Consider the following 27,904-nt stretch of genomic DNA (forward strand, 5'->3'; position numbering starts at 1 on the left):
AAGAACCCAGATACACAACCATAAAAAAATAAAACAAACAGAATCCACCGAATGTGAAACACAATAACAGAAACATAAACAGATGAACAATTTTTTATTATAATAATTAAAAAAATAAACACATACCACAACATGTTTAGTCTCATGAGAATCATCTCCAGCATCCTTACTACCAGATGCACACGAATCCTTCGTCTGTTTAACAGTGGAAGGTGATTTACTTGTCTTCCTTGCAACAGAGGAAGGGGATTTACTCTTCTTCCTTGCAACAGACTTCAAATGTGTAATGTTACGCCTTCGAGGAAGAATCTCACCAATATCATCCCCTACATTCTTCGATTCATCCTCTACTATATCAGACATTTTCTTCTCAGAACCAGAAACACCACCGGTTTCTCCAGAGTGATCCATGACAGAACTTCGAAAATTAAAATATACAATGCACTGCATAAAAAAAAAAACAACACAAATGAAAAAAGAATAACAGATATACATATATATAGAGCACAAATTACAAATAACTACCCATAAACTTCCCAAAAAATAAACTGATCAAAAACTGACAAAAACCCCACTAAAAAACTAACGATAAAATCGTGCACCAAAAATAAAAACCACCATTAACACAAATTAAAAAACAACCACCCACGACAGAAAAATATATAATACAAAGCAAAATTAACAATCAATATACATTAAAAAAATAAAAATAAATAAACCCTGAAACTGGGTACTCACCGATACGAAAACACCACAAAGAGGCACAAATCCACAACGAGAAACTTATAAAAATCCTAAGAAAAAGAAAAAAAAGAAGAAATCAACACAAAAAACCAAATGCTGAAGGAAAGAAAAAATTCGAACCAAACGATCACAGCAAACGTGATACTGAAGCAAACGGAAAAATACATACCTGAAACCAGGTACTCATCGAGACGAATACACGCACAGATGGCACAAAATCGACAACAAAATACTCAAATAAACCCTAAAACAGAACGAAAACTAAGAACAAATATCACCCCTGAAGAAAACGTGATGCTGAATAAAATAAACTAATAAAATTGAGAAAACGTGATGTAGATAAAAACGTGATAGAGCATATCTACTCAAGTACCTACATGCATACTGGGAATTGATTTCCTTACAAAAAAAAATTTCAAAAAAAAATAATAAAAAAAACACATAAAATGACTAAAAAGCCCTCACAAAAATCCATATAAATGCATAATAAACAACTACTGAATTAAAATTTTCTTATAAAAATGTTTACCAAAATAATAATAATAATAAAAAGACAAAAATTCCCTCATAAAAATACCCCTATAGAATAAAAAAACGTATACAAAAAAATATGGGATACAGAAACAATATTTTGATAAATATGTGAAAACAAAACCCATAAAAAAAGAAAACAATAAAAAAAACCATAAAAAATGCACACAAAAAAAAAACCATATATATCAATTTTTATTGAATTTTCCCATATTTCATTTTAATTCCTCCAGCCCATATGTACGGTCAGGTCAGTTTGTATGGGCTTTGATTGGGCCAGGTTGGGTCAAAGTCGCAGTTGAAAAATGGTCAAAGATGGAGTGTTTGGTGTACCACTTGCGAGAAGCCGAAACAGTGTGTGTGTAGGTGGTAGCAGATTGGAGAGGAGGTACGAATGGAAAGGAGCGCGTAGTGCGCACTCCACGTGGTTCATAAGAAACCAAAATTTAAATAAATAAATAAATAAAAAGTAAGAGAGAGAGAGGGCAAAACAAAACGCAGGACAATCAGACTCAGGCACAATTCCCCATGTCCTTAATTTTTGTTTTTAATTAGTAATTATTATTATTTTATTCTAATATTTTTCTGGGTTTGTTTGGGTTGGTCTTTTCTTTTTAATTTTCCCTCGCTCACGCACATCACAGCACTTGTCTTCCCTAACTCCGTCATAGCGAACGCCGTTTCTTTCCGCCGCGAAATCTGAAACCCCCAAACCCAACGCCGTCATATATTCACACCGTTCGTACATTTTTTTTTTTTTTTTTTGAGAGAGAGAGAGAGAGAGCGCGAGACAGAGTTTGGGTCTTCCTCTCAAGCTAAGACGAACACCAACACGAACACGAAGAGTTTCTGCTCTGAAAACCCTAACAGGCTTAAAACGGTGAGACTGGATTATTTTCCATTTCTGTCATTCTTTCTATTTTTACGCTTTTTTTCTGGGACAAAGCCTAGTGATCCCTACTCTGCAGAATTCTTTCTTTTCTCTTTCTTGTACCCAGTTATAAAGAATTTGATTTTAGAAATTGAGGTACTTAATGGATGAATCCCTAATCTGGGTAACAACGATTCTTTTGCCCTTTTATTTGTTTTCTGCGTTTGAGAAATAGCATATTAACATTGATTATGCAAATACTCGATTCTATGCATTTACACATAGTTGATGTGCATTTCTACTCTTTGACGGTTCTAATCGAGACCGTAGGTTCTGTATGGGCGGTGTCATTGGTCCACTTTGATTTTTCTTTTAAACCTAAGTTTTGGGAGTTATTGTTTTATGGTGCAATGGGGATTCGGGGTTTGTGTATGATTGTATTTTTTTTTTTTTAAAAATCTTTTTGTTGTTGATTTAGATTGTAGTTTATGGTTTTTGAATCATTTATCTATGACATTACTGGTCAGAACTCAGATGCAAGTATTAGGATTTAGGACTGAGTATGAGTTTTAGTTTTATTTTCCTCGATTTGCATCTTAACTATGAAATTATGAATTGTTTAGCACTTGCATGGTTTGGACTTTCGAAGGAACGATATCTTTGTTCTTTTTAGGAAGTAGAGGAGAACTGCTGTTTGATTCATGTGATCTTTAAAGCTGAGATTTTGATGGTTCTTGCATTGGCCGACAGTTCCGTTATGTATTTAGCTGAATGGGAGAATCATAGTTGTGATGTTTATGAAGGCCTGCCTTGTGATGTTTCATATAGATATGGATATGACTTGTGTTTAAACTAAATTTACAATCAACATATGTTTATGAAGTTCAATTAGATGATAAGGTGTCATTTTTGCTCTATTTCTTAAAGAAAAGAGAACTAGCATTGAAATCATTATTTGAAGGTTTTGGTAATATGTCAGGCGCACTAAATATTTTCTTCTAAATACCACAAATATCCTTGTATCTTTCAGGATGTAGCCTTGTGTCGCTCTACAGGGATAATGGTTTGAGGTATGCATTGGTTAAATTTTTAGAAATCTTTATATTTAATGACATTGCCTATTTATTTGTTGTTGTTGGAGTAAAATTTATCTTTTACTTTCTTTTTCTGTAGATAAATTTTACGTATTTTTTCTCAGCAGGTGAAACTAGTCTACTACTCTGCTTTGGTGAATTTCCTGTGGTCTGACAGCTATTGCAAGAGACTTTCAGTATCTTAGTCATCATGGGGTCAGCTTGTTGTGTCCCTGCAAGGGAAAGAACACATCCCAACAGTATTGCGGGTGATAATTTACGTAGAAATATCATTTATTCTCCTTCATGGAGTTTTCGATGGGATAATCATGGGCGTGTTGCTGGTGAGGTTGAGACTCCTTCATATCAAGTTTCTTGTGGAGTTAGTAGGAATGCTAGCATGGAGTTAAAAGGACCACTAGGTTCTGAAAGAGGTAATTTTTCAGATATGGGAAGCCTGGGAAGCCCACTGGAGAATTTTGGTTCACCCACCTCTCAAAAATCTCCTGTTCATGGGGGAACAGTTACACATCTGATGGCTTCACCTTCAGGTCAATCTTAGTTACTTATTCTGCAAAATATACTCTTATGTTTTATTCTCGTGTAAATCTATATTTGTTAATATAGTGAATTTTGCTGACATTATTACCCCTAAATTTTTGTTGATTTCGTTTGGAAATTGGAAACCAAGAAATAGCGTTTTTGTTGATGTTATGGCCTTTGGTGTTTGTTTTCTTCTTTTCAACTGAGCACTTTATGTATTGTTATTATTATTTTACTTGGAATGATTGGCATTGAAATTACATTGTTGTGCTTTGTTGCCCCTTCTACTTGTGTTGTACTGATATATAAAACTGTTGATGTAGCAGATCTATCCATGGCAAGCAATTATTCTTCAGAGGTGAGTTTCTAGCCAAACCTTGTGCTTTGTTGCTGCTGAATATTCTATTTATTAATAATATCTATATCTTTCTTCTCTTCTGGTTTGTGTTTCAGATAAAGAGCTTGACAGAGTCATCTGGAATTAGAGATTCATCTGCACCAAATCTTTCATTTTCTCTACCTTCAACTTTCTCAATACCAACTGCAGATCCTTTGGCTATGACTGCCTATCCAATTTTTCCTAACTCAACCCCATCAAGACGGGCTCGTCGTTCACCAGGACACCAGCTATTGAGACAGGTTTCTGATAGTCGAATCTTGGGACTGAAATCGCCAAATAACAACTCAATTTCTGAAGGAAGACCATCCTTTGTATTGTCCACTTGCAGCAATGATTTAGCAACTGGATCCCAAGGTGGGTCTTCTGATGGCTGGTCTATGCGCACCTTTTCTGAGCTTGTTGCTTCTTCTCAACGGGAAAGGTGGTCTTTTGACAGTGAGCATTTGGGATCTGTTAATGGAAAAATAGGTGAATCTAGCAGCAGGTTCTCATGCTCCCCTTCGATAGATTTGCAGTTATGTGGAGCTTGCTCTAAGTTATTAACAGAGAGATCTTCATGGAGTAGCCAAAAACTTATGGCTGGGCCTGAGCTCTCAGTAGTTGCTGTATTGTTCTGTGGCCATGCATATCATGCCGAATGCTTGGAGACTATGACCTCAGAAGCTAACAAGTACGACCCAGCTTGCCCTATTTGTCTGGTTGGAGAGAAGCAGTTGTCAAAGATGGCGAGGAAAGCTTTTAGAGCAGAGGCTGAGTTTAAGTCAAAAAATCGCAAGATATCCAAAAATAGAGTTGTAGATAGTTATCTTGACTGTGATTTCGATGTCTTTGATCATCAGAAGGACAATGACAGAAAAGGAAAATGTCTCATGATGGAACCCAGTTCCAGCACAAAGAGCTCCTTTGCCAAGCCTTTCTTGAAACGACAATTTTCACTTGGCTCTAAGTGGAGTAGATCTTTGTCGGAAAATGATTCAGCCAGGAAGAAGGGGTTCTGGGCTAGATACCGTAAAGATTGAGCACTGCAACACTGGTAATAGTATAGACATGCGATGATCTAATAGTAGATGCTTATAGAAATATCACCAGGAATTTTCTACTTGGAATGTAGTCTAGCTTCCCTAATAAATACTTTTTTTTCATTTTGAAAGTTTTTTTTTTTTTCCCTAACCTGAATGCTGAAAGCAAAGCCCTCTCAAATGTGTTAGATAGGTGGAAGATAATGGATGAGGAAATCCATGGCATGTATTGCCAAATTTTAGAATGTGTATGTATGCGGAACCGAGGGTGGGCCAAAAAGTTGATGCTCTCTGTTATGGCAACAAAAATTGTCAATAAGATCAATGCTTCTGACAAAGGTCGTTCCACTACATATTTTTTTCTTCGTTGCTCTTAAATTAGATTGACATGTTCCAACCTTTTATTTTGGTTGAACGTATTCAAACCTTGTAATACATATCATTGGAGGTTGACACATTTTGCTACTCTACCTGCACCCCATTATGTAATTTTTTTAGCTCTTATAATTTTGTTCTTTTTTGTGTTGGATTCATCATTCATGCTCAAAGCCAAGGCATCTCGTGGTTGACTGGACATAATTTCACCAAATAAATGATAAAAGAATGTCCTAAATAAAGGTTTAAAAACTGTTACATTTAACAAAATATAAATACAAAATTAATAAGTATAGTGAGATTGTGCTTTTAAAGAAAATATTGAAAAATAAATAAAAAAAGCATGTCAGAAGTGGGATTTGAACCCACGCCCTCGTAAGAGGACCAGAACTTGAGTCTGGCGCCTTAGACCACTCGGCCACCCTGACTCTTTTTTTGTTGGGTCTCGTTTGTTTATTTTACCTGCTAATTGTGTTCTTTAATTACAGTTTTAATAATCTAAGACAACTACTCCCATGACACACTTGAATTATATAACTAACAAGATAAATCAGACTATTCAAGATTCCGATACCACGAAGAAATAGAAATGTTAAACATTTCCTACATTGTATTTCATATTGTCACTATCGTTTTTTCTTCAAATTGTTTCTAGAATTCTTGACAAATATATGTCATTTGTAATTGTATTAATATTTTAATTGTCGTTTTTTGTCTAGACCTCTACATAATGAAATGAAAATTTCCAAGTCCCTAACTTCTTTATGCAATGTATTTTTTAGTTTCATCCTTGAACATGAAGAATAACAAAAAGTTGATCCAATTTACATATTCCAGCATTATCTAAACCTGTGTTAAAAAGGGTTCTCCATTTGGTCAATAATGCTCTGCAACCCAGACCTGTAACTTGGATAGAGAAGCTTTACTCCGAGTTCCTTCTTCATACGCACATTGGAAACTCGCTTCTCCCCAAATAAACTTTCTTTCTTAACTCTGACTAAAGCCTCTTCTTCCTCAGCAGACCATTTGATCTGACCAGGCCATTTCCTCTCAATCAAGTACTTTGCATATGCAAATACTTCTTCCCTGGGAGCTGGGTCATCATCGACGATGTTAAACACTTTCCTGTCAATGGAAAGCGCAAAAGAAATGGATATGAATGAAAGTAAAAGATGGAAATACCAGAAATAAAAATGTAGATGCAGGATTTCCTTAACCAACTAATTGTGAAAATATCAAAACCTGTTGGAAAGTTTTGGAAGGTTATATACATTTAACAAACATTTATGCCCTAACAAAAAAAAAAAAAAAAACATTTATGTCAAAACATTTATTTACATTTAAAAGTTTTGAAGTTTAGTTTTATGAAGACATCTAAGTTTTCCATACTAACATTAATGTTTTGACAATTTTGTAGTTTACTTTGCCAACTCTCCAATGAATTTAATAAATTACTATATAAGAAGAAAATTGGACTAATTGTAGCATGGTCAAAAAGTTAAAACCTACCCAGGAAAAAAGGCTAAAGTACTGGCCTTAAGAGCTTGACAAATGTCCTCAACATGAACTCTTGATGTGTATAACTTATGTGTTCTCCTTCTCTGACCTGCTGACAAGTCCTCCTGTTTGATTATCGTATCAACAGCACTATCAAAGAGAAGAATCAAAGACTCAGGAAAAGCCAACCTCGATGTGGCAAGAATGTTCAAAAGACTAATCAAACAGCCAACACTTTAAAACAAGTTAATACATGTTTGGCAAAGCAATGTCGTAGCATATGCACAAAAAAAAAATTCTATATTTATCTATACTTTTTAGACGCTGAAACAATAAATTAATTGCAAATTTAAAGCATAAGGCAGCAAATAATGAAAGTAAAATTCATTACAACCTTCTACCAGGACCATAGATACCTCCTAGCCGAAATACATGCACTTTGATCCCAATATTATGGCCAAGATCTAACCATCTCTTCTCAGCAGCTAGCCTCAGCTTAGCCAACTCACCTGTTGGGCTAGCAGGATATCTGACATAGCGTCATGCATATGGAGGAAATCGAATTTCAGTTGATGAAAAAATGATTTGTATGAAAGAGGTTGATTTAGATAGACTCACTCTTCGTCTACCCATTCACCACAACAATTTCCATATAGACCTGCAAAATATAAGCTTCCAAACTCGATTCTTATTCATTTAAGTTATAAACTTGAATAACACCCATGTGAACATGGCTCACTAGATGAAATATAAGACATACTTGTTGATGACAAATAACAAAGCCACTGAAGATTTCCATCCATAAGTCGTTTCTTTAAGAGTTCTTCATGCTGAAGCATCTACCAAATGTCAAAGAATGTCAAATTAGCTTGTTGAAAGACATAGTCAACATATTTTATTTACAAGTTATCTATTAGCATACCGGGTCACCAATATCCACAAAAGGAGGGATTGAAACAAGTAGGTGCGTGTGACTATTAAGAACATCTAGGATGCTCCATCTGAATCAGTAAACAACATAAATCCAAACATAATCAGACAACAAAAACTAGATGAAAAGGCCTTAATTTCAAGAAGATATGAACCTTGTATTGTACCCCACAAGATTTTAAATTGTGAGAAAGCAATTAAGCATTTGAGAATTTACATAAGTGGGTTAATCATTTAATCCTCAATACAAATCAATCAACATAAAGATGTATGAAGTGAAATGCAAACACTCACTCTGGCTCATTTGCGTCAAAATGGTAAATATCATTATCAAATCCCAAGTCTTCAAGCTTCTTCTTCTTCATAGTGCTTGAGCAAGTACCAGACACATCCCTGATAATCCACTTCAAAAAACTTTGGGAAACTATTTCTAAATGGATTATATATATAAATACACAAAGAATTTAATTCAAACAAAGATTATGAATCCTTACCATCCTTGGCTCTTGAGCTGCTGAGCAAAGAAGTGGCCGACAAAACCCATACCCAGAACGAACATCCGTTTCCGATTCTCAGGTTCCCAGGAGTTAGTACCCATACGTGAATGTTCTGTCGCTGCCATACGACACCAAGATGGCTCATAATTTACACGCGAGAACGGCAACATGTATTCTGTCTCTGAGTTCCAGTTCTGTTCTCTCTGAGTCCCAAATTTTCGAGTGTGTAAGTAAAATAAAATAAAAAAGGGCTCTTTATGTAGGTACTGGAACCAATTCCAAAAATACTCCTATATCCAAAATTCTCCAAATTAGTATTATTAGCACTTCAAATGTATTATCTATGAATGACTTAATTTAAAGGTGCCACACCATTCACAAAGTGCAGAATGGAGCGACAAGAAACTATACCATTGGCAGAGCGCAGAATGGAGCAACAAGTAGTATCACCCACAACATCTAATAAACTAATGACTTTAAAAATAATTGAACTACAACCATGAAGAGAACAATTCTTAACAATACAAGAGGTCACAACGGTGGAATCACATTCAATCAAGCTAATTGAGTATGTTTCCAATGAATTAATCGAATTTCTTTAAGATTATCGAAATGCTAAGATATCAATGTAAAGAAAAGTGATTAGTTAGTGAAAAATGTCGATGTGTAGAGTAGAAATAAAAATGTCAAATTTTTCTTTCATCTTTCATTTTTAATTTAAAAAAATAATAATATTATATCCTGATATTCATTGGTGAGAATTCATTTTAATGATTGACCTTTTTATTTATAAAAACCCAGCTTTAACTTAAAAAGGAAAAAAAACATGACCCAGTAGCTACAATTAACCAAATAAGAAACAAACAATCAATGAAAAATGATTACTAAAAAACATCAACAATGTTACTGCATAGCTTGGTGACTAATTCAACGACTCTATAGAATTATTGGTGAATAAAATCATTAGAAACTACATGTATTAAACCATTAGAAACAAATGTAACACACTTACTATAAATCATAAAACAAACGACATATTTCAAAAATGATTAGAAATTAGAGAAGAATCGACATATAACAAAGATGATTAAAAACAAATTGAAACCAAGTACACTTTTCTTTTAGAAAGATATAAAATCCAAAGGTTACTAAATAGAAACAAATGGTAAAGAATGAATATAATAAAAGGAATGAGTAAGGTTCACATCTTAAGAGACAGTACAAGTGAAGAAGGTGTCCTATGGAAAATAAATGTAAATTTTGTATTAGTTGGAATTAGTTTGAGGTTGAGATTTGGAGGGTCACTAGCAGTCCAAAGGGCTGCTATTGCTTTTAAAATTGTTTTGTTGCAAAATGACAATATTGATTTTAGAAAAGATGACTTTCCTCTTAAGGCTAAGTTTGGAGTTTGGAGTTTGACAGGGAAAGAAGAAGCTAAGGAAAGAATAAAGTACGGAAGAAAAAAAAATCATTTTCTTATGTTTGGTAAGAAAAGAAAATTGTGCTTATAAAAATGTTTTTTCATTGATAAAGTAGAAGATATAAATTATTTTATCAAAAATAAAATTGTTGACTTGTTTTCTGGTCAACTAATAGGAAAGAGAACTTTAATGCATGAACTTGGAGAGAATATCTAAGTACAATTAACACAGTAATAAATGAAGACAAGATTTATATTGGTTTGGCCACTAACGACCTACGTCCACTTAATCAATTTTATTGTTGGAGCTTCTTAGACCACCAAGATCAAATGTGCTTAAGACAAATGAGTTTCTTGAGGTTAACAGGCAAGTACAAAGAGTAAATGCTCTTGAATGCAATATTGGTGTCTAACCCCTTTATGATTTCAGATCCTAGTATTTTTATAGTAGAAGTGGTAGGTATGGGAAAACACATTACCTGATATAGCTAAATCACTACAAGTGTGGGAATGTCTATGACATTGTACCAACTAATTCAGGTAATGCCCCTGGTACACGCTATCTGCATAGCGACTTGAATTGATGTGAATGCCAACTTGGTAAAGTTTAGCGATGTTGACATCGGACAATATCGAACCTCGCTAATTGTGAACTTGTGTATGCGACCTCACTGTATGTGACCGTATTCTATGCGGTTGGCCTGCGTTCAGCGACGTCTACCTATGAATGATCTATTTTAAATATCTTTGGGCCACGTCAACTGCCACACCATTGTGCCAAAATGGATATTAACATTTGCCCCCAAGTCAGTCTTCATGTGAGCATAAGGCTGACTTGCCTTGGCGATCCAGGTGGGCCTTCGGTCACCCATTACTTGCCCTTAGTTCTAGGCGTCTCGAATTTTTAAACGTCGCGTCCTGCGACTTAGGGACCTCCAGTTTCGCTCATTGGGCCCTCAGATCCGATTCTAATCATGGTCACTATCGTAGGATAAAATACAGCCCCAGTCTCTATGGAGATCTTGAAATGAAAGATTTTTAAAGTATTTTGTCCTATAGACCCATGTTGCAACCCAAAATTTAACTTTATCCTACACCTCTACACTCTTCTTTTCTATATTGTCAAAAATTCTGCCATTCCTTTCTAACCATATTGCCCAAAGGATAGCCAATACAGTAGCTATCCATAATCTAGCAGACCTCTTCCCCCCATCTATCTTGCAAGACAAGAGATCAGCACATTTCTTTGGCATGCACCAGCTTAATCCAAATTCTCTCAGTAATCTATTCCATAGACCTTGGCTAAAAGGACACTCAAGAAATAGGTGTGACAAAGATTCATCAGCATTCTTGCAGCAGACACACCAGCCCGGAGACAACACCTGGAAAGGTCTTCTCTTTTGCATTATCTCCTGAACGTTTACTTTTTCCAAAGCTAACAGCCAACCAAAAACTTTGATTCTAGATGGAGCGCAACCTTTCCACACCAACTTAGCCCAATTTCCTTGTGAATTATACTGGTATGAGACTAAACTTTGAAAGGCACTTTTACAAGAGAAAATACCATTAATCCTTGGAGACCAAATTCTTGAGTCATCCACTACATCAAGAATTGGTTTCTGTTCAAGAAGCTGAAGCAGATCTACTAAATGGGGGGCCTCCCACTCTCTCAATTGTCTTCTGAACTGAAAATCCCATCCAGAGTTAGATCTTGAGAGGCCTTCTCCCCCACCTGCCATTTCTTTTACACTCTTTTGTCTCCCATTAGAAATCTGCATAAGATCAGGAAATAGTCTCATAAAGGCTTCATCACCCACCCAAACATCCTCCCAGAATCTGATTCTATTCCCCTTCCCAACCTTGAAGCGGACCCTAGTCAGGAATGCATCATACAATGCCGCAATACTCTTCCATGGTCCTCTAAACGACAGAGAATCCCCTCTTTTCGAATCCCAGAAGTTATCAGCTCTCCCATATCTACTTTTAATCACCTTATACCAAAGGGTCTTGTCTTCCAACGGGAATCGCCACAACCACTTCATCAAAAAAGCCTTATTTCTTGCTTCCAACTGCCCAATACCTAGCCCTCCTAGAAAAAGAGGTTTACACACCTTTTCCCAAGCCACCAGATACTCACCCCCACCCAGATCACCCCCTTCCCAAAGGAAATCCCTCATCATCTTTTCAAGGGCGATGATCACAGTTTTAGGTGCTCTAAACAATGAAAGGAAGTAAGTTGGTAGGGATGATAACACAGATTGAATAATAGTTAGTCTACCCCCTCTAGACAAGTATGCATCCCTCCACCCATCTAATCTTTTCGCAAATTTTGCTACAACCAGTTCCCAGAACGCTTGTTTTTTAGGATTCCCCCCCAAAGGCAACCCTAAGTACTTCAAGGGCCACTGACCCACTTCACGCCCTACCGACCTCGCCAAAGAATCAACCACCTCCTCCACCATGTTCAGACCCAAGATTTGACTTTTACTCATGTTGATTTTCATCCCGGATGCAGAGCAAAACGTCTTTAGAATATCAAGTAACTTTTGGACTGAACCTTTATCTTTAATGAAGAATATCGTATCATCTGCAAATTGTAAATGACTTACCGAAACCTTTTCCCTCCCCACAAGAAAACCATTATACAAGGAGGAGTCAATAGCTTTGTCTACCATCCTACCAAGTACATCCACTAGCAAAATGAATAGAAGAGGTGATAACGGGTCCCCTTGCCTTAGCCCCCTTTCCCCACAGATCTTTCCTCTCGGTCTTCCATTTATAAATATAGAGTAGGATGCTGAGGATACACAGCCTTTTATCCACTTCCTCCATTTATGGCCAAATCCTTTCTTTGCTAGTACCATGTCTAAAAATTCCCAATCAACATAGTCATAAGCTTTCTCAAAGTCTATTTTGAAAACTATACCACTTAGTCCTTTGCTTCTATATTCCTCCACCACCTCGTTTGCCACCAAGACCGAGTCTCATATCTGTCTATTTTCCACAAAAGGAGACTGAGTTTCAGAAATAGTGTCATCCAATACCCCTCGAAGCCTGATAGCCAATACTTTGGAAATTATCTTGTACAAGCTTGTAGTTAGGCTTATCGGTCTATAATCCTTTATCTTACAGCTATTCAGTTTTTTGGGAATAAGGCAAATGTATGTCTCGTTCAAATTCCTTTGGATAATACCATCTTCTGAAAAACTTGTAAACGCCCTCATCACATCCCCTTTTAAAATATCCCAATTCCTCTGGTATACTGCCATTGAGAAGCCATCTGGACCTGGCGCTTTGTCCCCATCACATTCAAACACTGCCTTTTTCACTTCCTCTTCTTCAAACGGTCTTTCCAGATGTGCAACCAGGAAGTCCGGGACTGCCTTCCACTCAATACCCTCGATTCCGATCACTTCTCGGTGTCCTGATCTATACAGCTTTTTATAAAACAAAGTGATTTCATCTACTATCTCGTTCTCTTTTTCCAATAATACCCCATCCTCCCTTTCAATTCTGGATATGAAATTTTTGGCCTTTCTGGCATTAAGCAAACGATGGAAAAACTTGGAGTTTGCATCCCCTTCTTTTGCCCACTTGCATTTAGCTTTCAGCCAATTTCCTCTCTCTTCTTCAAAAAGCAATTGTTGCCATTCTTTCTTAAGAGATCTCCTTTCTTCCATATATAGTAAGCTCCAGCAATCACTTCCTTCCAACCTATCCAACTCAGAGATTCTCCTTTCTATTGTTTGTTTTAAAATCTTTTTGCTTCCAAATTCCTTAATGCTCCACTCCTTCACCTTCTCTTTGATTATTTTTAGTCTTTCCATAAAGTTGTATTCTGTCCCAAACTTTTCTCCAGCATCCTTCCACCAAGTTGCAAATTCCTTCTTAAAAGAACTGTGTTCCAGCCACATATTGTCAAACCGGAAGGGACTTGGCCCCCACTTGGGTGGGTTGGAGTCCAAGACAACCGGATTATGATCTGAAACAATTCTAACATGTACCTCTTGCCTAACAAAAGGGAATATCTCATTCCATTTGCTAGAAAACAGGAATCTGTCCAATCTACAACAAATTGGGAGCTGTCTAAAATTTGACCATGTAAATTGACCATTATTCAGCTTGGGATCAACGAGTCTCAGCTGTCTTATTAGATCATCAAACAACTTCATACTTTTGGTTACTGTCTTACTGTTTAACTTCTCTTCCAGCCTTCTAACTACATTAAAATCACCCCCTAAACACCATTTATCACCACATATGGCACTTAAGCCTGCTATCTCATCCCAAAACGCAGCTCTCTCGCCATATCTACTAGGTCCATAGACTCCTGAAAACCACCAAGGCTCCTTTCCCTCCGCTTCAATAAGTACCGATATAGAAAACTCTCCTACTAAAGAGTCCAACATTTTAATTTTCCTCGAATCCCAAACAATTAGAGTACCTCCTGATCTCCCCATGGCTGGTAGTAGAGACCATGCTTTAAATCTAGACCTCCAAATGCTTCCAACGAATTTTCTGTTCACCAACTCCCTTTTGGCTTCTTGTAACACAATAAAGTCCGGATTAATCTTGCAAATCGTAGCCTTAATATTCTTTCGTTTCTTAGCTGCCCCACTTCCCCTCACATTCCATGTCAAAATCTTCATTTATCTGTAGTCCCCTTCCCCCCTTTCTTCTGAGTTGTTATCATAATTTATGTTACATGCCAATTTTCTCAGTTCCCTACTCCTCCTTGAATTCTGAAATATCACCTTCATCCCCAACTCATTCAAAGATTCAGCTACCTTATTCCAATCATTCTCGGGACTCTGACTTGGCTCCATTCTTCCTTTCTCCGTACTTTCTTTCCTTGATTCCCCCCTCGTGAAACCGTTAGAGGATCTGTGCTCCAAGGATATATTATCCCCCATCTCTTCCATTACTCCATAGCTTTCTCATATCTGGTAAAATCTCTTCTACTCTCTCTGTAGGAATTACAGAGTAATCATCTTCCTCCTCTGAACTACCCCCCTCCGAGCTGTCATCATTCATACCATCCTCTTGAAAGTCTTCAATCCTTTCCATTTCTTCTATATTGCATTCCATATTATTTTTCATTATGTCTAGGTACATCCTATCCCCCTTAGGAGTACTTTTCTTTTTCCTTCTATAAACAATCAGCTGTCCTTCTACCTTTTCCTACTCTTTTTCTAGCATTGTTCCATCTTTTATCAGGACTGAATTCTTTTTTTTCTTTGCTGTGTTGACAAACTCAGACCAATAACTTGTTGCTGCCTTTGAAAAAGCAAGCCTAACCTTCGGGCTCATTTTCCTGAAGCTGTTAATAAAAAAACCCCTCACTAAATCCATCTGCTCCCTTTCTTTTTGAGCCATTCTTAACTGGGGAATATTGGACCACTCTACATTTGACACCTCAGCAGTATGGAGCTGCCTTTCCTTGCTGCCACGTTGGCACCCCCATATCTCCCACCTTGGTTCTTTATTTATTTTAACTGAGTTCATTCCCATAATGGCCCGATCCTCTATACTCCAACTCTCCTTTCTAGATTCCAGAAAAGTGAATAAGGGCCCACCAAGCCCAAAGTCCTTTTGGCCCCAATCTCTTTGGTTTATATTTAAATTTAAATAAAACCTAGGCTCCGGTTCCTTTAAACAGAGTGAGCAATAAATGCGATTGAAAACCCTTTGGAGACTAATCAGCTTCTCCCCCCTGAGTTTCTCTGAAGTCGTGCAAAGCTGCAGCTCTTTGTTTGAAACCTGCAGCTCTTTGTTTGAAACCTCCTCGATTCCCCCACTCGCTTCTGCAGGGAAAGGCCGCCGCCCCTTTATGCTTGATGATTGCATCTCAAAATCCTGGGTCTCTCCTAGCCCGACCTCGACAGCTACGCCTACACCTACGATTTCTGCATTCCGAAGCCCTTCGGTCTTCTCCTCGCCAGACTCCTTGCCGCCGACAACAGCCGCTCCACCTACCAGCGGTACTGGAATCTGTTTTCCGTCGGCCGTTTCCCCTCCATAGTCGCCAGTCAACCCAGCTCCTAATATATCACCCTCTTCCTGCCATCTTGTGTTGAGAAATCCATGAAATCTATAACCCCAATCATTTAGTCTAAATAATTTTAAAGAAAATTCAGAACCCTCATACTGGAGTCGAATGTTTTTAGGTACAAAGCCCTCTTTATCCCCTTCCATCTTGAGTCTCAAATGATTCAAGTACGTTTTTTCTGCTGTATCCTTCTCCACGTCTAGCAATCCTCCACACATGTCACCAATTTTCCTCATAATCTTAATATTCCATAAATTCAGAGACAGTCCTTCAACCCCAATCCAAGACCTCCTGCATTCTATTTTAATATCTCTGTTTTGTTCTTCAAATGACCATCTCCTAAAAGAGACCTCCATGCCCCCCGTACTCGGTATTACAGTCTTGTGCAATTTCATCAAACTCTCCATCTCTTCTTCGTTCTTGCACCAGATTATGATTCGATCATCATACATTTGGCTAGCCTCCCAAAACCTCTTAGTTTCCCGAGAGAGATTATAAAAAATAACACTCCATCCCACCTTACTGTTATCTCTAAACATTATTAGTGCCTTGTTCCAATCCTTGTCGCAATTTTCCGCTTGTAAGAATTCGTGAAAGTTTTTCTGTTTCATTCTCTCTCTCGGGAACTTGTTCCTTGGTCTGAAACTCCCATTCCCCATAGGTAAGAAGTCCCAATATCTTAGCTTATTAGTGTCCCAATTCTGTATTGTTTTGTGGAAGCTCTTATTTGTTATATGGTGGTGGTTCTGTTGTATATACTTGCTCCTCCCGCCAAATACCTTCATACCCCCATCGGGTGCCTTCCTCCCCCTCCCATCTCTGACTCGTTATATTTGCCATCAGGTTGTTTTCTTGTTTTTTCTTTTGTCTGTTTCACTATGTTCACATAAGAAGGCTTCAAAGCTCCTTTCCTGACAGACTCGCTATCCTCCATAATCAATTCCTGTTTCTCGTACTTCTGCATGTTTTGTCGTTTTAGCACCCCCCTAAGACACCTTGCAAGCTCGTTCCACCCCCTAGCTTGTCTTTCCTCCGGAATTATCACCATGGACATCCTTTTATTCTTCAGGACTGATATCTTGATAAACCCCCCTCTACTATTTTGAAAACTCTCCAAATAACAGCTATTCGAAGTGTTTCGAAAAGATCTCTTGAAATTCACCCTCTGCGTCTCCTCCTTGTTCTGCATTTCTTCCAGTAGTTCAATAAGCCATGAAGCTGCATCCAGTGTTATATTTATTTCATAACCCGATAATCGGGTCCTCTCGCATATTCTAACCAAACCCCCGTCAATTGATAAGGTGAGCATAAAACACCTTATACAAGGTACGAAAGCTCCAGTATCTTTGCTGCCCCTGGTCACCAAAGGATCCAGGTTGTTTTTTTGGGCCAAAAACAGTGGGGTAGTAGCCCTCTTTCTTCCCAAAACCAGTGGGATTTTGGTGCCAACCATGGCCGGAAGGACCACGGTCGTACCTAACGTGCATGGGAAGACTCTTAGATTTCTCTCTCTAACTTTTTTCTCTCTACCAAATATTCTCAAATTCTAACTTTTTCTCTCTCTAACTTTTATATATATGGCATTGTGAGAACCACATTATTATGTGGGTAGGTCTGCAGAGCACGACTCGAGGCGATCCTAGGGCTAGATAGCGGGGAAAAGTCACAACGGGGCTTAACAGTTGACTTTGGATAAGTCAAGGATATTTCAGGTATCAGGTAGTTATTTAGACTATCGGGTTATGAAAATAAATATATGGAGATATATTTGAGGTTAGGAAGTCTAGGCGGGAATATTGGGGAATTTTACCGTTTTGCCCTCGGGGACGTTTCCGGCACCCCGAGCCTCGGGTTTGACTCAATGGGATAAGATTAGACTGAAGCTTTAGGAAAACAGTAGACAGAAAATTAAACCGACCTTTACTTTCAGCCTTCCCTCTCTATTCTCTCTCAAGGAAAACACAAGGAAGAAAACACTGAAATCTTAGGAGAATTCAGCTGGGAACTCAGAGGAATTCAGGAGTGATTTAGAGGCTTAGCTCAAGAATCAATCAAGAACTTAATCAGGACTAAGGTAAGCATTGAATTTCCTTTTCTATGGTTAGAAATTCTGGGTATTGAGGTAATTGTGGTTTTGATGTTTAAGGGCAGAATTAAGGAGGAAAGCTTGGGAATTAGCTTGGTTTTGGCTTGGAGAAGTGGTTCAGCAGAAGAGGTAAGTCTCAATTCATGATTTAGAGGTTTCAATTTGAGTTTGAATGGTTGGTTTGAGTGTTTGAAGTGCTTAAGTTTCAGGAATTGGAAATGGGATTCTAGTGGGTTTTTGGGCTGTATTTCTGTTGGGATGTGTTGTTAGAATCATGATAAAAGTGTTGTGAGTAAAGGGTTTTGAATTAGGGAGCTTTGGGATGGCTTTGGGTGAGGTTTAGATATTGGAAATGGTGGGTTTTCTAGGCTCGAAGGGAAGGGCTGCGGCTCTGTTCTAGAGTGCTGCGGCCCTAGGATGAAGATGAGCCAGGAGGGCTCGGCCAAGGGTGAGCGCTGCGGCGCCCAAGGCAAGGGCCGCTGCGCGTGTCTTCTTTCAAGCTTGCCCTTGGTTATGTTTTGAGGGCAGGGTCGCGGCTAAGCTTCAAGGGCCGCAGCCCTTGGGTGCACACTTGAACATTTGGGGATCTTAGGCATGGGAATGTGGTCTAGAATGCTCGGGATCGATTTCACCACCGTGCTTGGTGGAATTCGGATTCCCAGAAGTTAGTTTTGTATCCGGAAACCCTTATTTGAATATTAATGGAACCCTATACCTTGATTGTGACTAGGTAATAAAAGCTTAGGCTCGAGAACGGATCGTGCTTGAGGAGCGTTGCTCGTAATCAGTAACCGCAAAGATTAAAGGTAAGAAAACTGCACCTGGTTGAATATATGTAATGGGACTAAGGGTTCCCTATCGTGTATGCTTGAAAAGATGGTATTATGTCATGCAAGCTACTTAGTGAACCAACGGCCTAAGGGTGCCAAGGGTTACACTAGCGCATAGGGCGCGACTTGACCACTGGTAGCCAAGAACAACTTCATATGCACTGAGCTCGGTTTAAGCGGGCCGGAGTCAGTGGGAAAAACAGAGGGTGCGGCCTAAGTTGTGGGCCCTAATTATTATGTGATATGAATGTTATAAGTGTTTGATTGCATCCATGATTCTGAATTTATGCTGAATGATCAATGTGGGTTATAAGATGAGAGTTCATGCTTAGTGAGTTTGTTATCTGTTACTACTGTTTGCGTTGCACATGTTTTCTTGCTGGGCCTTGACTCACGGGTGCTACGTGGTGCAGGTAAAGGCAAGGGCAAGCTTGATCAGCCTTGATTGGAGAGCTTTGCGAACGGAATGTACATGGTCGGTTGCTCAGCCGCCACGGTTAAGGTTTAGGCAGGGATGCGAGACCCAGAAATTGTCCATTTTGCCTTAGTATGGCTGACAGTTGTTTGTATTATTTTGGAAGTCTGTAACCCAACTTTTTAACTCTGTTTCTTTTGAGATCCCATGTATATAACTGCTTAATTATATAAAATGAAACTTTTAAGACCAAAACCTTTTTAACCCTAGTTCATACATGTTTAGTGACACGTTTTTAAATTAATGACTTGATTAGCAAGTCTTGGACCTTTAAAAGTACACAGTGTAGCGGTCCTGGCAATCCAGGGCGTTACACCCTTCCTACAATATTCAAGGAACAACCCCTTTGAAATGAGTCAAAGGAAACGATCAAGAGAAGAGGCAACGGTACTAAGAAAGTCTTTATAAGGTGACGTCTAAGGAGATCCTCAAGGATCATTGGATAATCATTACTCGAACTAATCACTTTCACTATGACAATAGAACCAGTCATTCGACCTTGTGGAAATACTAGTTTACAGTTGTCAAATTTATTTCTATAATAAGATGACTTTGGGTATTTGTTGCCCAAATCTTATTTATTTGTATTTTCTTTATTTATGTTTTTTGTTATTGTAAATGCTAGGTTTATGATAAGAACGTCGTGATAATAATTGAAGGAATTCGAACTACTATTGGATATTAAGGGAAGTATAAACAATGGCGAAGAGAATTGTATTCTTGTATATTTCATTGAGAAAATAACATAAATTTATACATAAACTTGGAAAGCTATTCTAGGAAACTAGGAGAATAAAGGAAACTAATTAGTCCTAATTTATAGCTAATTATACAGCTAATATATATCTAACACTCCCCTCAAGTTTGAGCATATATGTTAATCATGTCCAACTTGTTACAAAAATAATCAACCTGCACCCTATTTAAAGCTTTTGTGAAGATATCCCCTAGTTCTCCAGTTTTCACATATCCTGTGAAAATTAAACATTGCTGAATTTTCTTGCGAACAAAATGACAATGAATTTCGATGTGTTTAGTTCGCTCATGAAATACATGATTAGATGCAATGTGAAGAGTATCTTGGTTATCACACCACAATTTTGCTGGTACTAAAGTTTTAAGTCCTACTTCAGTCAAGAGCTGATATACCAACATTATCTCACACACAGACTGTGTCAGCTCGATATTCAGACTCATACACTGGATCATTACACAACGTTTTGCTTATTTCTCTTCCATGAGACCAAATTCCCTCCAACAAAGACACAATAACCCGAAGTGGATTTTCTATCCATTTTGGAACCTGCCCAATTTGTACTCGAAAAACATTCAATATGTGTGTCCATGACTTGTATTTACAATACCACGTCCAAGTGCTCCTTTCAAGTAACACAAAATTTGCTCTAAAGCTGCCCAATGATGAACTGTTGGAGATGTCATAAAGTGACTCACAACGCTAACTGAATATGCAATATCTGGACGAGTCATAGCAAGGTAATTCAACTTCCCAACCAATCTTCCATATCTCTCAAGATCTTCAAATAGTTCCCCATCTCCTGTAAGGTGCATGTTCGGAGTCAATGGAGTACTACAAGGCTTTGCTCCCAGCTTTCCTATCTCAATTAACAAATCAAGGACATTTTTTCTGAGATAGAAAGATACCTTTTTTACTTCTCGTAACTTCAACACCCAAGAAATACTTCAGCACCCCCAAATCCTTCATGTGAAACTGAGTATGAATGAAAGACTTGAGAGATGATATTCTTATATCATCACTTCCAGTAATAACAATGTCATCCATATACACAACTAACAAAATAATACCAGCCTCTGATTGTTTGTAGAACACCGAATGGTCAGACTTGCTTTTCATCATACCAAATTTCTCAACAGCTTGACTAAATTTTTCAAACCAAGCACGAAGACTCTGTTTCAAACCATATAAAGATTTTCGAAGACGACAAACCCGTCCATACTCCCCCTGGGCAACAAAACCATGAGGTTGCTCCATATATACTTCCTCCTAAAGATCACCATGAAGAAAACATTCTTATTGTCAAGTTGATGCAAAGGCCAGTTATGAGTAGCTGCCATCGAAATAAACAACTGAACAGATGTCAATTTCGTAACGGGAGAAAAAGCATCTGAATAGTCCACCATAGGTTTGAGCATAGCCTTTAGCGACAAGACGAGCCTTCAATCGAGCCACTGATCCATCCAGATTGACCTTAACTGCGAGCACCCATTTGCATCTCATAGCCCGTTTCCCCGAGGGTAAATCTACCAAGTCCCAAGTACCATTTCCATCTAAAGCATTCATCTCTTCTATCATTGCATTATGCCAACTAGGATGAGAGATGGCTTCACGAACAGTTTTAGGAATAGATATAGAATCAAGGGAAGCAATAGAAGAACAAGAAGAAGACAACAAGCCGTAATACGAAACAAGAGAAGAAATAGGATAAGTACATTGGCGTTTACCTTTGCGCAATGCAATAGGAAGATCATCGCTCGGGTTTGGATCAGGTGACGAAGGAGCAGGTGCAGGACATGAATCAGGAGGTAGACGTCTGGAGTAGGCTTGAATGATAGGAGGCTTAGCAAGAGCTGGTGTCGGGATAGGTTCAGAGGATGTGATAGAATAAACCAACAAATCATCATCCTCCCCCTGACTAGTAAGAACAGGCAAGAACGGAAAGTATGGTGTATCTTCCATGATGGTAACATCAATTGAGACAAGATGTTTATTAAGACTAGGACAATAACATTTGTAACATTTCTGAAGACGAGAATAACCAAGAAAAACACACTTCAATGATTTGGGATCTAACTTAGTGACATGTGGACGAACATCCCAAACAAAACAAGTACTAGCAAAAATTATCGAATCAATGGGAAATAATGACTTGCCGGGAAAAAGAGTTTTATAGGGAATCTCACCATTAAGAACAAAGGATGGTATGCGATTAATGAGAAAACATGTTGTAGAAATTGCATCGGCCCAAAAAGGTTTTGGAACATGCAATTGATACAAGAGGGCACATGCAGTTTCAAGAAGATGTCTATTTTTACGTTTTGATACACCATTTTGGGATGCAGTATGAACACAAGAAGTTGCATGAAGTATGTCATGGTAAACTATATACAAGTGAAATAAAGTAGATGTATACTCTTTGATATTATCACTTTGCAAAGTACGAACAGAAACATTAAATTAATTTTTAATCTCAGCACAAAATGTACAAAATATAGAAAACAACTCAGAACGATTTTTCATTAAATTTAACCAAGTTACACGAGAATAATCATCTACAAAAGTAATAGAATGAACTAATTCAAAAGGAACACTAGCACGTTTATTGACTCCAGGACTTGAACTAAGATGATGATGTTTGGCAAACTGACACGACTCACAATCTAATGAAGACACCTTGCTATATTGGGGACAAAGTTTCTTGAGCAAGGAAAGGGATGGATGGTCCAATCGACAATGAGCCTCAAAAGCGAAAGTGACACTCGAACAAGCAATAGAAGTTGGTGGTAGTGGATCAAGAACATACAGGCCGCCAAATTCATGTCATTTACCAATAATCTTCTTCGTCATAAGATTCTGAAATAAACAATGATCGGAAAAAAAAAGAGATGCAACAATTGAGATTACGAGTGAGTTGACTAAAAGAAAGAAAATTAAAGGATAAATTAGGTAAGTGTAAGACTGATGACAAAGTAAGCAGAGGTGTAGGAGTAATAGTGTCAGATCCAATAACAGAAGATGGTGACCCATCAGCTAATGTAATAGTAGAAGTGGAACTATGAGATTGAAAAGTAGAAAAGATACTGGAATTACCTGTCATGTGATCTGTGGCACCAGAATCAATGACCCATTTTGAGGATGTGGAAAGAAAGCATGTATTAATTTTACTTGAATCAGCAATAGCAGTGGCAGAAGGAGATGATGACTGATTCCTCGTACCGTGAGAACTTGGCAAATTCATCAGCAGAAATAACGAGCGATTTGTTAGATTCATCACTAGTGCTTGCAACATTAGTGAGCTATCTTTGCTGATTTTTAAACTGCAACTTTCTACACTAAAATTTGGTGTGACCGGGCTTTTTACAATAGTTGCAAAAAATGCCTCCAGAATTCGATGTTCGATTGTCAATTCCTTGTGAATATCCCCCTTTGTGTCCACTTGAGGTAGAAGATCTCCCAGGCGCATTACTATTACTGTGACTTACCAAAGCTTCAGTAAGCGAAACAGATGGAATAATTTCAGAGCGGAGAACACGACTAAAGGCGTCTTGCAAAGATGAGATATCAGACGCAGAAAGAACTTGTGTTTTAGCATAATCAAATTCAAGGGAGAGCCCCGCTAGAAAGCTCATGATAGCCATCTGCTCCCGCTGACATTGTTGAACCCTTACATCAGGACTAAAGGGCAACAACGTATTAAGTTCCACATACGTTTTTTTGAATGCCATAAAATAGTTTATGAGGGGTTGATCTTATTTTTCCACACGATAAAATGCTTTACACACCTCTTACATACGGGAGAGATTTCTTTTTCCAGAGTAACAAAATTCCAAATAATCAATTAGTTCTTTAACAAATTCACAGTGATTGATACAAGGTTCGTGTTGATACACCTCAACAAAATGGGATAGCTAAGAGGAAAAATAGACATCTTTTAGAGGTTGCGAGATCACTCATGTTCACAACAAATGTTCCAAAATTCTTTTGGGGGGAAGCTATTCTTACCGCAGCCTACCTCATTAATAGAATATCATCTCGGGTTCTAGGTTTTCAAACACCTTGTCAAGTTCTTCTCCACTCCTACCCTAACACTCATCTTCTCTCCATTCTCCCACCCAAGGTATTTGGTTGTACTACTTTTGTCCATAATAAACAACCAAACCAAAATAAACTTGATCCAAGGACAATCAAATGTTTATTCTTAGGGTATTCTTCAAACAAAAAAGGAAACAAGTGTTATTCTCCTATCACAAGGAAATTTTACAGCACCATGGATGTCACATTCTTTGAAAATCAATCATATTGCCCCAAAACAGACATTCAAGGGGGAAATAATATCAAGGAATATCAATTTTGGGAAAATCTTACTTCCGCCAAAACAGAGCCTATATCCTCTTCATCCTCTCTTATTGGACCTATATCCTCAACTTTCATCCCTATTCCAGTCGAAACTGAGCCTACATCTGCACCATCCTTACCCATTGAAATTGAGCCTAACCATGTTGAACCCAACCATGAAACTGAGACAAGTGATTCCACTCCATCTCAAACTGTGAAGAATAGCGAGTTCATTGTCCACTCAAGGAGAAAGAGGAGACCTCAAGAAGATATAGTCTCAAACACGTTGAGCAAAGCCATGATGTTGAACCATGTCAGAATCCAAGGGAAACGTTATCAGGTAACACAAGTGATAATTCTAGTGAGTAAAGGCATAAGATCCTGTACGACACACCCTATTAATAATTTTGTTTCCTAAAAAGGCTTGTCATCAGATTATCGTGCATTTATTACTAAGCTTGATGAGATTCAAATTCCTAATAATAATATCCAAGAAGCACTTCAAGTACCTGAATGGAAGACCGCAATCATGGAAGAAGTTAGGGCCCTAGAAAAGAACGATACGTGGAAACTCACTAAATTACCAAAAGGCAAAAATTTAGTTGGCTGTAATTGGATTTTTACGATTAAATATAAGTCAGATAAGAATATTGAGAGATACAAAGCTCAATTAGTTGTCAAGGGTTTCACACAATCCTATAGTATTGATTATCAAGAAACTTTTGCTCCAGTAGCAAAGTTGAATACAATTAGAGTTCTATTATCTTTGGCTGCTCACCATGACAAGTGTCTTCATCAACTGGACATAAAGAATGCATTTCTCAATGGTGATTTAGAAGAAGAGGTGTACATGAAAATTCCCCCAGGACTGGAGACTCAAGCCAATATCAACAGTCTGCAAATTGAAAAAATCTTTGTATGGTCTCAAGCAATCACGTCGAGGTTGGTTTGATCGCGTTACTAAAGTTGTAAAAAGGTTTGGTTATTCTCAATGTCAAACTGATCATACATTATTTGTAAAAAGATCTAAAAAAACAGGAAATTGGCTATTATTATTGTATATGTTGATGATATAATAATGACAGGAGATCATGATGAGGAAATAAGTCAACTTAAACTGATTCTTTCTAAAGAATTTAAAGTCAAAGACCTAAGAAATCTCAAATATTTCCTAGGAATGAAAATTGCTCGATCCAAAAAGGGTATTGTGGTCACTCAAAGAAAATATGTTCTTGATCTTCTAAAAGAGACTGCCATGTAAGGTTGTAAACCAGCTGATACTCCTATGTATTGGTCGTCCCCTTCCCCAACTCTATGTGGGGTTCCTCTTGTACGTCGCTAGGAGGGAGTATTGGAGGGATCGTGGGGTTCTTTGTGTTGTCTTTTGTGATTGTTCACTTAGGTGGCATCGTATGTGACTTTGCCCGCTGAGGAATATTCTCTCAAAGTTTGCATTCTCAATGAAAGCACCAAAATGTTGACTCGTTTTTTGTCAACTAATAATTTAATGAGGAAAGAGAACTTTAGTGCATCAATTTGGAGAGAATATCTAAGTACAATTAACACAGTCATATATGAAGAGAAGTAGTAAATGCTCTTGAATGCAATATTAGTGTCCCTTCATGATTTTAGGTCCTAGTATTTACAGTAGAAGTGGTAGGTGAACATGACGGGACAACACATTCCCTAATATAGCTAAATTCCTAAAGGTGTGGGAATGTCTCTGACATTGTACCAAATAATTCAGGTATTGCCCCTGGAACACGCTATCTGCATGGAAATTTGGATTGATGTGAATGCCAACTTGGTGAAGTTTAGTGACGTTGACGTCGGTCAATATCAAACCTCACTAATTGTGAACTTGTGATCGTGGGTATGCTCGATAGCGATCTCATCGATAGCGATCTTGATCCGTCTTCAGCAACGTCTGCCTATGAATGATCTATTTAATAAATCTTTGGGCCACGTCAACTGCCACGTCATTATGCCAAAAATGTGTATAGCATAAATAAAATAATTTATATTTATATAATTTATTAAAAAATTTGGTTGATATACTAGTTAATTTTTTTAAGGAAAAAAAAGTTCTAAACACCCATTCTCTCTCTAGCTCTTTCTTATCTATTCAAATATAATGTTACTTTTGCTTACAATTTTTCCCTCATTTTTTACTCTCTCTCTGAACAACTAATGTCTACACCAACTTTTTTTCACTCTTACTAAACAACACAAGCATGAAGCATCTATATTTTAATATATGTACATGTGCGAATTAAAGAGCCAAAATTCTTAGTTTTCCCAAACTCACCAAAAAATAAGGAAAATAAAATCTCACTTTCACTTGTAATTTTTCCTTCACTCTTCGTTCTATTGAACTCCAAACCCAAGAAAAACAAACCCCTACACCTTTTTTTCCCCTTCTCCCTACCAAATTCCAAACTTTAAACGTAGCCTAAAGGATAAGCTTAAACCTGTAAAAGTAAAATCATAGGCATCCAAAATGGATGACCCACCAATATTTGAACGAAAAGCAAGAACAACCCACATGAATATTTGCCATTATAGAATTAAACCCCATTAATGTACAAATAGATAGTACAACTAAGTTTTTACTCGGTCATCAATTGGGTCGTATTCATGATTGAAGATGTGAGGTTCTATAATGCAATAATAAATAAAAAATCAAAGACACTATAAATGATAGAAAAAGCAGAAAATAAGTACTGAATAAGAAAATAAATTGTTCATCACAGGGACTTTTTAACAAGCAGTTGGTGAGCATGAAAAAGAAACAGCAATAAAGATCACATTATCTTGAAAAGAATGGTAACAAAAAAGTATCCAAGACATAACATGAGATTACACAGATGATGCATCCAAGTAAATAAAACAAATATGGTGGTAGAACTTTTCACCTGTGTAAATGGACCTAGTTGGCGGAGCACGCACGAGCAAGTGGCGACGGAACTGTTACTGGTGCTGAAGTTGAAGCAGAAGAAAATGCAGTGTGTACTGTGTAATGAAAATTTCTCTAAAGAGGAGCATAATTATTGGGCTTCAATAAATGGGCTTTTATCTGAGGATCAGAAAATAACACCTGTGGCCCTATGGGGGAATTAAATGGACCTCACATTATGTGGCCCAATAAAAGTAAAGATTCTTAACGACACAGTGGCCCAGCTGAGGTGAGTTTGCCAATCCTAATACGAACAATAAGATTCTTTGAAATCTATTCATAACTACTGCACATGGATTCTTATTGAAAATACTTGAATGAAGTGTTCATCAATAATAGCCTGCTTTTAATTCATATTTTCTTTGGGACCTAATAAGAAACCTCATATATTGCATTTATGTGCATATTAGGCTATATAGGCGGCCGCTGATCAAAATTTATTCCAACTACTTACTAGTGAATTTTTTTTTTAACTTTCCCGTAAGAGAGTGTTTTAAAATGTTACAAAATTATGTT

At 37.6% G+C, this 27,904-nt stretch overlaps 2 protein-coding genes and 1 non-coding gene across 8 annotated transcripts; 1 reads left to right on the top strand and 2 right to left on the bottom strand.

The window, feature by feature from the left end:
- The first annotated feature begins 1,747 nt into the window (after positions 1–1,747).
- Positions 1,748–5,714, top strand: LOC133804892 (uncharacterized). Of its 4 annotated transcripts, none has more exons than XM_062243001.1 (5): positions 1,748–2,155; positions 3,177–3,216; positions 3,345–3,770; positions 4,086–4,120; positions 4,216–5,714. In XM_062243001.1, exons 3-5 carry the CDS (start codon positions 3,431–3,433, stop codon positions 5,179–5,181), a joined length of 1,341 nt encoding a protein of 446 aa, XP_062098985.1. In that variant the 5' UTR covers positions 1,748–2,155; positions 3,177–3,216; positions 3,345–3,430; the 3' UTR covers positions 5,182–5,714. The 4 variants fall into 4 exon arrangements, with proteins under 4 accessions (XP_062098985.1, XP_062098986.1, XP_062098984.1 ...); XM_062243002.1 differs by having other exon boundaries at positions 3,398–3,770; XM_062243000.1 differs by having other exon boundaries at positions 1,749–2,155; positions 3,348–3,770.
- Positions 5,715–5,900: 186 nt separating this feature from the next.
- On the bottom strand, positions 5,901–5,984 carry TRNAL-CAA (transfer RNA leucine (anticodon CAA)). Its single transcript has one exon. It is a non-coding gene; the product is annotated as a tRNA-Leu (tRNA).
- A 143-nt stretch (positions 5,985–6,127) lies between these two features.
- Positions 6,128–27,482, bottom strand: LOC133804894 (uncharacterized). 3 transcript variants are annotated; one of them, XM_062243006.1, is made up of 9 exons: positions 27,348–27,482; positions 8,478–8,683; positions 8,278–8,397; positions 7,976–8,054; positions 7,814–7,892; positions 7,672–7,711; positions 7,448–7,582; positions 7,066–7,203; positions 6,128–6,681 (listed from the first exon to the last, which is right to left on the bottom strand). In XM_062243006.1, the coding sequence occupies exons 2-9, from the start codon at positions 8,648–8,650 to the stop codon at positions 6,411–6,413; spliced, it is 1,035 nt and encodes a 344-aa protein (XP_062098990.1). In that variant the 5' UTR covers positions 8,651–8,683; positions 27,348–27,482; the 3' UTR covers positions 6,128–6,410. The 3 variants fall into 3 exon arrangements, with proteins under 3 accessions (XP_062098990.1, XP_062098988.1, XP_062098989.1); XM_062243004.1 differs by lacking the exon at positions 27,348–27,482 and adding an exon at positions 8,892–9,171; XM_062243005.1 differs by lacking the exon at positions 27,348–27,482 and adding an exon at positions 8,892–9,166 and having other exon boundaries at positions 8,278–8,376.
- Between the last annotated feature and the right edge of the window lie 422 nt (positions 27,483–27,904).

Source organism: Humulus lupulus, chromosome X (assembly GCF_963169125.1).
Source record: "Humulus lupulus chromosome X, drHumLupu1.1, whole genome shotgun sequence".
Lineage (NCBI taxonomy): Eukaryota > Viridiplantae > Streptophyta > Magnoliopsida > Rosales > Cannabaceae > Humulus > Humulus lupulus.